Source organism: Accipiter gentilis, chromosome Z, assembly GCF_929443795.1.
Source record: "Accipiter gentilis chromosome Z, bAccGen1.1, whole genome shotgun sequence".
Classification (NCBI taxonomy): Eukaryota; Metazoa; Chordata; class Aves; order Accipitriformes; family Accipitridae; genus Astur; species Astur gentilis.
In genome coordinates this window covers 792,148-802,649 of record NC_064919.1, presented here as the reverse complement: position 1 = coordinate 802,649, position 10,502 = coordinate 792,148, and the positions used below count along the sequence as shown (strand labels likewise).

The following is a 10,502-nucleotide window of genomic DNA, read 5'->3' as shown; positions in this document are numbered from 1 at the left end:
CCAGCGCTGGGCCTGGCCCCACGTGACGCCCCGTCCCAACCGCCCCGCGCCCACGCGTGTCCGCGTCCCCCCGTGTCCCCGCCAGCCCACGTGACGTCCAGCCCCTCCACGTGACACCTCCGCCGGGCACTCAGGGGTTAACGTCCCGCCTCTCTCCCCCAGCCCCTCCGGCCGCCGCCAATTGGCCAGCACAGCAGCCAATCGAAAAGGCACGCTGGCGCGGGCCCCGCCCCCCCGCCGGGGGGCCGGGCGGGCTGTCTCCATGCCCCTGCGCAGCCAATGGAAAGGAGCGGCGGCCGCGCCCGACGGCTCGTGATTGGTCAACACCCCGGCGGGAGGCGGGACCGGCCCCGCCCTGACGCTCCTCTTAAAGGCCAAGGGAGAGGCAGTGTCCTCCCCGTGCCCCCGCCGCGTCCCACGCGTGTCCCCAGCCGGGGGTCGGCCCCACGGGCCCAGTTCCGCACCTCCGTGCCCCTAAACGCCCGGTACCCCCACATATCCCCCCCTCCCCCGCACCCCATGACAGCCTCCACCCTAAACCTCCCCTGCTCCCCCGATATCCCCCACCGCTGCGCGACCCTCCCCCCCCATGCCCCCGACACCCCACCCTGAATACCTCCCACGGTCCCAAATACCCCCCCCCTACCCCCGACGCCCCCCTCCGCCCCGCACACCCCCCTCCCCCGCCCCGCCTCAGGTGCTTGGCGCCTTTAAGGGGCGTGGTCACAATCGCTGCGAAGTCCCGCCCAGCCCAACCCAGGTCCCGTTTCCGGTTCCGGTTCCGGCCAGGCCCGGCCCATGGCCGCCTCCGCCACCGCCCGCCCCTAGGGCTCCCCCCCCCCCCCTCCCCCCTCCCCCTTCCACCGGGCCCGGCCCGGCCCGGCCCCGGTTCCGCCTTCATGCACCCCGGCCAGGCCATGAGCCGCTGGTAGCGGCCGCGCCCGGTGCCCCCGGCCCGGCCCGGGCCTGCCCGAGCCCCCGCCGGCCCCGATCCTACCCCCCCCACCCCCCCCTTCCCCGTGTCCCCGGCCCTGGCCCCGAGCCCCGGCCCCGTGGGTCAAGATGTCTTCGCGCTCCGCCCTGGCGGCGGGGAACGAGCGGAACGCGGACACGGTGAGCGGGGGTTGTACCGGGGCGGGGGGGGCACCGGGCGGGGTCGGCTGGTACCGGGGGAGGCGGGGGGGGGGGGGCTGGTTTGTACAAAGGATAACGGAGGGGGTCGGTTTGTACCGGGGATATTTGGGGGGGGTGGCGGTTTGTACCGGAGGGGGGAACCGGGGGGGGTCGTTTTGTACCAGGGGGCCACGGGGAGGGGGTGGTGGTGGATTTATAACGGCGGGGAGGGGGGGGGCACAGGGAGGAGCCCGGTTGTAGCGAGAAAAGGGGGGGTGTCGGTTTGTGCCGGGGAGCACCGGGCAGGTACTGGGGTCACCAGTAAGTGGGAATGGGGGGTGAGGGGGTGGGAGGGTGCTGGTGTAACTGGGGGGATACCGGTGACCCCCTGGCCAGGAATGGGGGACACGCACCGGGGCTGGTGGAGGCCCCTGGTCGCTTTTGGGGGGACCCGGGCGTCTGGGCACCCACGGGTGAGGCCAGGACGCGGCTCTGGAGCTGGTCAGGCCGGATCCGTCCCCACCCCACTGGCTGGGGCAGCGTCCCCACCCCGGGGGCCTTTGGGTGCTGGGGAGGGGGCACCTCTGTGATGAGCTGAGGGGGATCTCATCGGCACCATCCCCCATGTGATGAGCTGGGGGTGAGGGGGGAATGTCTTGGTGATACCAGGCACTCACATGATGAGCTGGGGGGGGGGGGGGGGGGTCTCAGCAGCATCAGGCCCCCACACGATGGGCTGGGGGCCTCTGAGCTGCACAAGCCACTCCTGCGATGAGTGGCTTGTGATGAGGAGCGGGTGTCTCAGTGGCACCAGGCACTCTTGTGATGAGCTGGGGAGGTCTTAGCGATACTGGTCACTCGTGTGATGATTTGGGGGGGGTCTCAGCTGCGCGTGTGTCCCCTGGCTCCCCAGCTGACGGGCCTGGGGGGCAGCCGCTCGGAGAAGGGTTCCGCCTGGTCCAGCCGCTCGCTGGGCGCCCGCTGCCGCAACTCCATCGCCTCCTGCCCCGAGGAGCAGCCCCATATCGGCAACTACCGCCTGCTGCGCACCATCGGCAAGGGCAACTTCGCCAAGGTCAAGCTGGCCCGGCACATCCTCACTGGCCGTGAGGTGGGGGTGGCGTGGAGGGGTCCTTGGGGGTGATGGGAGGGAGTTGGGGGGTAGCTGGGGGGAGAAATGGGGGTCCTGGTGGGAGAAACAGGTGTCCCAGGGGGCAATTGGAGGGAGCTGGTGGGTTCTGGTGGGCAACTCGAGGGGGATGGGGGGCCTGGGGGAGTTGGGGGGGGGTCCGGGGGGGCGATTGGAAGGAGATGGGGAGGCCCCAGGGGGAAGGTGGAGGATTTGGAGGGGACCTGGGGACAGCTGGGAGGAGTTGGGGCGTCCTGAAGGGGTGACTGGGGGGAGAAATGGGGGTCCTGGGGTGGGTGGGTGCCCCCAGGGAGGTTGGGGGGCCCTGGGGGGAGCTGGGGAACCCTAGCGGGGCAACCGGGAGGAGAATTGCAATGCTGGGGGCAGACGGGTGCCCACAGTGAGGGGGGTAACTGGCAGTGGTGCCCCCACCATGTGCTCCCCCTCACCCCCTGGTTCCTTCCCAGGTGGCCATAAAAATCATCGACAAGACGCAGCTGAACCCCACCAGTCTCCAGAAGGTGGGGGGCACCTGGCGGGGGCACAGGGTGGGGGGCAACCCCTGGGCACAGTGGGTGGGGTGTCCCAGCCCGTCCACTAATGTTTCTGCCCCCCCTCCATGTAGCTCTTCCGGGAAGTTCGCATCATGAAGGGGCTGAATCACCCCAACATTGGTGAGTGGGCCCCCCACTAGGGACGGGGGGGCACCCGTGGGGTGCAGGGGGCACCCCTGATGGGTGCCTGTGCTGACCCCACCCCCCCCACCCCCCGCAGTAAAACTCTTTGAGGTCATTGAGACAGAGAAGACGCTGTACCTGGTGATGGAGTACGCCAGCGCTGGTGAGACCCCCCCCCTACCCCCTCCCCGCACACCCTGACCCCCCCTGTGGGTGCTGCACCCCCCCAGGGGCCATGCCCTACCTGGGTGCATGCCAGGGTGCTGGGCTGGGGCTAGTGGGTGCACCTGGGGGTCTAGTGGGGGGCACAGCACCCACCTAGGCGGAGGTGGGGGGGAGTTGGGCTGGGGGTGCCGTGCCTGGGGTGGGGGGGCGCAGGAACCCATGGATGTCCCTGCAGGCGAAGTGTTCGACTACCTCGTGTCCCACGGGAGGATGAAGGAGAAGGAGGCGCGGGCCAAGTTCAGACAGGTGGGGGGCACCGGGGAGGGGGGGGGCGGCACCAGGAGGTGTTGGGAGGGGCTGGGGACAGCGGCAGGGGGGCTGGCATGGCACTGGGGACATGGTAGGGGCCTGGGGTGGGGTGGGGGGACGTGGTGCTGTGGTAGGGTGGGGCTGGGGACATCGTGGGGGACATGGCATGGGGCTGGAGACATGGCAGGGGGCTGGCACAGGGCAGGGGGATGTGGTGGTGTGGTGCTGGGGACATTGCAGCATTGCGGGGGGGTCTGCTATGGGGGATGGCTGGCACGTGGTGGCCACACGTGGGCAGGATCGATCCCCCCCAGGCCGCCAGCTGCAGCATCGATCGGGGTGGGACAAGAGACTGGGGGTAGGGGGGGTGGTGTGGGACACGGCACTAGTGGCAGTGGGGACAGCGGGTGCTGGTGACACCCTGCTGATGCTCGCCCTGTCCCCAGATCGTCTCGGCCGTGCACTACTGCCACCAGAAAAACATCGTCCACCGGGACCTCAAGGTGGGACCCAGCTGCCCCGCGGTGTCCCCTGCTGGGGGTGGCACCCGGCAGGGTGCCATGGGGTGCCCCGTGGCGGCACTGCCCCTTACCGTGCCCTTCCCCGTGTCCCTGTGCCACATGGGGTGCGTGGTACAGTGCCTGTCTCAGTGTCCCCGTGCCCGATGCGGTGCCCGTCCCGGTGTCCTCGTCCTGGTGTCTCTGTGCCTGACACAGTGCCCGTCCCAGTGTCCCCATCCCGCCATCCTCGTGCCTGATGTGGTGCCCGTCCTGGCATCCCCATGCTGGACATGGTGCCCATCCCAGCATCCCTGGCCCGGCGTCCCTATCCCAGGTGCAGTGCCTGTCCTGCCATCCCCACGCACGACATCGTGCCCATCCCAGCCTCCCCGTCCTGGCGTTCCTATGCCTGACGCGGTGCCTGTCCCGGTGGCCCCGTGCTGGACACGGTGCCCATCTTGCTGTCCCCGTGCTCGTCCTGGTGCCCGCAGGCGGAGAACCTGCTGCTGGATGCCGATGCCAACATCAAGATCGCCGACTTCGGCTTCAGTAACGAGTTCACGCTGGGCTCCAAGCTGGACACCTTCTGTGGGTCCCCCCCCTACGCGGCTCCCGAGCTCTTCCAGGGCAAGAAGTACGACGGCCCCGAGGTCGACATCTGGAGCCTGGGCGTCATCCTCTACACCCTGGTCAGCGGCTCCTTGCCCTTCGACGGCCACAACCTGAAGGTGGGCAGCAAGGATGGGGTAGTGTCCCCTCCTGTCACCTGGCCCTGTCCTGTCCCCTCCCTGGCTGGGGACTGTGACTGTCCTGTCCCAGCCCTGTGCCTGCTGGGGAACAGTGCCCGTCCCAAACCCCTGACTGTAGGGCAGTGCGGCGACTGAATTAAGTGCTCAAGCTATCTGTACAAGATTCCGTTTATTTCACTAAAGGGTCAAGCTTATATATGTTTCAACAAGGATCTGGAAAGAACTAACGGCATACAGCCCGTACTACTAATATAGGAGCACATATCTGGCTGGGCTGGGATGTTTGCGAGTCCTCAGAACAGTTAAAAACATTCTGTACACATACAGGTGACTGTCTTCAGCCACATCTTCCCAGGCCTACACCAGGCCATCCTCCAACCTGACCTTGCAAAACTAGTTCTTCAAAGGCTTGGCAAACATGCAGCACAACAAATCCTGACGTTCATTCTTGAAAACAAATGCCAGGTGTTCTAAGCTTCTCCCACAGGGCACCACCTGTCCTGTTCCTGTGACTGGCAGGGGACACTGCCTGTCCTGTCCCTGTCCTGTCCCCCTGCCCGGCTGGGGAGAGTGTCCACCCCAAACCCCTGCCTGTGGGACAACAGTGGTCCTGTTCCTGTCCTCATGCCCATGATGGGGACAGTGCCCATCCCATCCCCTTGCCCATGGCGGGGACAGTGCCTGTCCCATGCCAGGGCATAGGTGCCCCCACCCTGACCCGTGTGTGTCCCCCCCTGCCAGGAGCTGCGGGAGCGGGTGCTGCGGGGCAAGTACCGGGTGCCCTTTTACATGTCAACCGATTGTGAGAACATCCTGCGCCGGTTCCTGGTCCTGAACCCGGCCAAGCGCTGCACCCTCGAGGTGAGGGGGGGGTCTATGGGAGGGGTGCAGGGGGCACAGGGCTGGGGCTAGCACAGGTTAGATGGGCACCATTCCACCCCAATGGGGCACATCCCCCAGCCGCTCTGCTCCCCACCCTGTGGGCTCCCCCAGGGTGGCTCCCTCTTCCTGATGCTCTTTATTAGCCTAATTAGCTCCAGGGCTAATTAGCTACAAGCTGTTAGTGGCCATGGATGGGTGGGTATGGGCAGAATGCAGCCACCCAAGCCCTGGCTCAAGCTGCTGGCTGGGGCCAGGCATCCTGAGGTGGCATCAGGGGGGGTAAGCCAGCTGGGAGGGTGCCCTGTGCCTGCCCTGTGCTCATGTCACCCCCGGTGGCACCCATGTCACTGCTGGTGGCACCTGTGGCACCCCGCTGGTGCCCCACAGCAAATCATGAAGGACAAGTGGATCAACATTGGCTACGAGGGTGACGAGCTGAAGCCCTACAAAGAGCCTGAGGAGGACTTTGGGGACACCAAGCGCATTGGTGAGGGCACAGTGCCCCCCCTGGCACCCCGGGGTGGGGGTCTGCCGCACCCCAGGGACCGGCAGTGCCCCCTCACTGTCCCCACTCCCCACAGAGGTGATGGTGGGTATGGGCTACACCCGAGAGGAGATCAAGGAGTCCCTGAGCAACCAGAAGTACAACGAGGTTATGGCCACCTACCTCCTGCTGGGCAGGAAGAACGAGGTGAGGTGACATGCAGTGGCACCGCTGTCCCTGCCCAGGGACACCGGGCAGGACCGGTGACGGCTCGCTGCCGGCCGCAGGTGGAGGCAGGTGAGTCGCGTACGGGCAGCAGCCTCTCCCTGGCCCGGGTGCGGGCACCCAGCGAGACAGCCAATGGCACCGGCAAGGCATCCTCGCACGGCAAGAGCCAGCGCGGTGCCACCACCTACCACCGGCAGCGGCGGCACAGCGACTTCTGTGAGTGTCCCGCATCCCCTGGCCTGTCCCTGGGGTGGACATCGTGTTTGTGGGATGCAGAGTAGGGTGGGCTCCCTGCCTGTGGGGCGCAGGGCAGGGTGGACGCCTGGTCCCATACCCGCTGGGTCCGGGGCAGGGTGGGCTCTCTGCCAACGGGGTCCAGGGTAGGGTGGGTACCTGGTCCCGTGCCCACCAGGTCCAGGGCAGGGTGGGCACCCTCTCCCACATCCTATGGGGTGGCTGGTCCACCCATGTCCCGCAGAACCCCCCACACACACACAGCACAGGGGGCAGGACCCTGGCGGGGAGCAGGCAGGGCTGGCCCACCGCTGCCCACACCCTCCCTGACTCCCCGCTGCCCACAGGCGGCCCCTCGCCGGTGCCCATGCACCCCAAGCGCAGCCCCACCAGCACAGGTGATGCGGAGCTGAAGGAGGAGCGCATGCCCACCCGCAAGGCCAGCTGCAGTGTGGTGGGCAGCGGGCGCGGGATGCCCCCTTCCAGCCCCATGGTCAGCAGCGCCAACAACCCCAACAAGTCCGAGATCCCCGACCGGCACAAGGACGGCGCCATCAACACGGTGGGCATCGGGCTGGGGGCGTAGCTTGGGGCAGCGGATGCTCCTGGGGCTGGGGGAGTAAGGTGGGGGGGCCACCCTGGTGCTGATGGTGGTGGGCGCCTGGTGCCTTGCAGAACAACCTCCCCTCGAGCGTCATGGCGCGCAGGAACACCTACGTCTGCACCGAGCGCCCAGGTGCCGACCGTCATTCACTGCTGCAGAATGGCAAGGATAACAGGTAGGGTGGTGGGCAACCCCTGGGGTCCTATCCCCCCTCCCCAGCCCACCCTAACACCTTTCCCCCTTCCCCTGCTTGCAGCTCCGTCGCCGGCCGGGTGCCCCCAGCATCACCTTCCAGCCACAGCATCGCCGCCGCCTCCTCAGAGCGGGCCCGCCTGGCGCGGGGCACCACCGTCCGCAGCACCTTCCACGGCGGGCAAGTGCGGGATCGGCGAACGGCTGGGGGTCCCAACGGGCCCCCTGCTTCCCCGACACTGGCACCCGAGGCTTTGCCGCTGCCCCAGAGCCGCTCGCGGGCCACCTCCAACCTCTTCAGCAAGCTGACCTCCAAGCTGACCCGCAGGTGAGGGGGCCGCAGGCGTTGTGCCCGCCCCGCCGGCGCTGCCCTTGCCTTCCTCACTCCTTCTTCTCTCTTCCAGGGTCACTCTTGACCCCTCTAAGCGGCAGAGCTCTAATAGGTGCGTCTCGGGCACCCCCACGCCTCCAGGAGCCAAAATCAGTAAGTGCCTGGTGTCACCGGCACCTGTCGCAGTGCCACTGGTGCTTGTCCCAGTGCCACCAGCGCTCGCCCCAGCACCTGTCCTGGTGCTGCCAGTGTTTGTCCTAGTGTCCACCCTGGTGCCTGTCCCAGTGCTGCTGGCGCACACCGTGGTACCCGTCCCAGTGTCCGTCCCAGTGTTCCTGGTACCTGTCCTAGTGCCCATCCTGGTGCCACCAGTGCCCATCCCAGTGCCTGTCCTGGTGCCACTGGTGCTCACCTTGCTTTGCTCCTGTCCCTTCTCTCTTTCTGCCTCTCAGCCTTTGCTGCCGCCGGGGTGGGAGTTGGTGGGGGGGGGGGGGGGCACAGTTGTGCTCCACCGTGGGCTGGGGGCACCATGGTGTGGGGGTGATGCCCCCCCCTAAAATGGATGTGAGCTTGGTGGGGCTGGTGCCCCCCAATGTGGACATGGTGCCCCCCTCATTTGGCACAGCTTTGAGGGGGGGAAGTGCCCCCCTCAAAACAGGCATGACCCGGGAGCGAGGCATTCCCCTGCCAAATCGGGGGTGCTGCCGTCTCCCCTAAATGGGCATCACCTTGTGGGAGATGATGTGTTCCAAGCTAGGGGTGGTGTCCCCCAAATTTGGCATTACCTTTGGGGGGTGATCTCCCCAAAATCGGGGTGGTGCCCCCCAACAATGGGCATGACTGTGGAGGTATGATGTGTTCCCCAAAATTGGGGTGGTGCCCCTCCCAAGGGGCATGATCTTGGTGGGTAGTGTCCTCTAAATTGGGGATTGTACACCCCCCCCAAATTGGGCACAGCTTTGGAGGCGGGCACAGTGACCCCAAAATAGGGACCGTACCCCCACATCACCCACAGGGCTGGTGGCGATGGCCCTGAAAGTGGGGTGGTGCCGCCCAAAATGGGTGCTAAACTGGGGGGAGGGAGCGGGGGCTTGGTGCTGACCATGGTGGGCAGAGCCCCTGGCCCCCCCTGACATGTCATGTCCCCCACTCTAGGGTCGCAGACGAACCTGAGAGAATCGGGGGACCTGCGCTCACAAGGTGGGTACTGACACTCCTGGGTGCCTCCCAACCCATGGGTGCTCCTCAGGGTGGGCAGCCCCTTGCCCGTGCTGTACCCACACCTCCCCCAGTGCCCCATAGCCCCCATACCTGCTCCCCAGCCCCCTCCCCACCCCATGCCCGCTTTTCCCTCCTGCAGTTGCCATCTACCTTGGGATCAAAAGGAAGCCGAACCCCGGCTGCTCCGATGCCCCTGGCATGTGAAGGTGACGAGCGCCCGGCCGGCTGAGGCGGTGATGGTGGCACTGCGGCAGGCCACCCTCTCTGCCGGCTGCCGTGCGCGCCAGCCCCAGCCCTTTTTGCTCTCCTGCACCCATGACCGGGGCCCCAGCGAGCACTTCTGCCATTTCGAGGCTGAGGTTTGCCGGCTCCAGCGCCTCGGCCTCCATGGTGTGCTCTTCCGGCGCCTGGCTGGCACTGCCAGCGCTTTCCGTGCCACCTTGGCACGCGTAGCTGGTCAACTCCAGCTCTAGGGGCCCGCCGGAGCTGGGACCCCTGCCTTGAGGGCTGCATTCCTCCTGGGGTATGCACTGGATCTGGCACCCAGGGGCTGCATCCGCACCGGGACCCCCCCCACCAGGGGCTGCATTGGCACTGGGTCCCCCCTAGTGTCTGCAGTCCCCCCGGGGCTGCACCGGATCTGGCACCCAGGGCTGCACTGGACCCCACCCAGGGTGTGTCAGATCTGGTACCTGGGGCTGTATTGGCGCTGGGACACTCCCCAAGGATGCGCCAGATCCAGCACCCAGGGCTGCATTGGTGCTGGGACCCCCCCGACCCCCCCCCTCCACCAGGATGTACCAGATCTGGTGCCCGGGGCTCCGGTGGAGCTGGGACCCATCATGTATGTGGCAGAGTTGGGGGCCCCCCCCATCGACAATGCACTGGATCTGGCACCTGGAGCTGCATCAGCACCAGGACCCCCACACACCCCAGGGGCTGTATTGGGACTGGCATCGAGGATCTGCAACGGATCTGCCCACCCCTCCCTCCCGAGGGACGTGGCAGTTTTGGGATCCCCCCTGGGGGCTGCCTCAGCTCCAGCATCCCCTCGGGGACATCAGCACCAGCACCTGGGGGCTTGTGGCAGCTTGGGAATCTGGGGCGCCCCCAGGCGTCACTGGCTCCAGCCCCCTGGGTGCTCCGGGACCCCTTAGAGTCTGTGGGGCTGTCGGATCCGGGACCCCAACAGCCCCTGGCTCTGGGACCTTGGGGACATTGGTGCCAAGACCTTGGGGTCCATCAGCTCCAGGACCCCAGGGACTACCAGCTTGGGGTCATCAGCTTTAGGACTTTGGGGTCCACCAGCTCTGGGACATTGGGGTCCACCATCTTGGGGATTTTGGGGACATCAGGTTGGGGAACTTGGGGAGATCATTTCTGGGACCTTAGGGTCCCCCAGCTCCCAGATTTGGGGCTCTGTGTCATCTCCAGCTCCCTGGCTCCCCAGCTCTGCCCCATGCCTGAGTCCCCAGACCTGCGGTGGAATCCCACAGTCCCTGGAGCTCACCCCCCTGGGACTGTCCCCATGTCCCCCCCAGCCCCTGTACAGCCTGTAAATATGGCCCTGGGCCCTGGGGCTCCGGTGTCACGCCCTCCCCCCCCCCCCCAGCCCCCCTCACATTTTTAAGTTATTCCTGCCGCGGTCTGTATCCCAACCCCCTCCCCACAATAAAGTGGAAAC

At 66.9% G+C, this 10,502-nt stretch overlaps 1 protein-coding gene across 5 annotated transcripts; it reads left to right on the top strand.

Annotated features, from left to right (window-relative positions):
* The first annotated feature begins 852 nt into the window (after positions 1 to 852).
* MARK4 (microtubule affinity regulating kinase 4) lies at positions 853 to 10,363 on the top strand. 5 transcript variants are annotated; one of them, XM_049795594.1, is made up of 18 exons: positions 854 to 1,113; positions 2,000 to 2,224; positions 2,710 to 2,763; positions 2,868 to 2,916; positions 3,017 to 3,082; positions 3,320 to 3,390; positions 3,840 to 3,896; positions 4,385 to 4,621; positions 5,384 to 5,503; positions 5,912 to 6,011; positions 6,106 to 6,215; positions 6,296 to 6,452; positions 6,818 to 7,032; positions 7,146 to 7,249; positions 7,331 to 7,594; positions 7,671 to 7,750; positions 8,753 to 8,797; positions 8,958 to 9,150. In XM_049795594.1, exons 1-18 carry the CDS (start codon positions 1,063 to 1,065, stop codon positions 9,020 to 9,022), a joined length of 2,070 nt encoding a protein of 689 aa, XP_049651551.1. In that variant the 5' UTR covers positions 854 to 1,062; the 3' UTR covers positions 9,023 to 9,150. The 5 variants fall into 5 exon arrangements, with proteins under 5 accessions (XP_049651549.1, XP_049651551.1, XP_049651547.1 ...); XM_049795595.1 differs by having other exon boundaries at positions 855 to 1,113; positions 2,027 to 2,224; XM_049795590.1 differs by lacking the exon at positions 7,671 to 7,750 and having other exon boundaries at positions 8,958 to 10,362.
* Positions 10,364 to 10,502: the final 139 nt, after the last annotated feature.

What these genes read in the sequence shown, in the direction of transcription:
- MARK4 (XM_049795590.1), top strand. Translation starts at nt 1,063, where the DNA reads ATGTCTTCGCGCTCCGCCCTGGCGGCGGGGAACGAGCGGAACGCGGAC. An exon ending in TCGACGGCCACAACCTGAAG is followed by an intron (nt 4,622 to 5,383) that starts GTGGGCAGCAAG and finishes CCCCCCTGCCAG; the next exon opens with GAGCTGCGGGAGCGGGTGCT. An exon ending in AGGACGGCGCCATCAACACG is followed by an intron (nt 7,033 to 7,145) that starts GTGGGCATCGGG and finishes GGTGCCTTGCAG; the next exon opens with AACAACCTCCCCTCGAGCGT.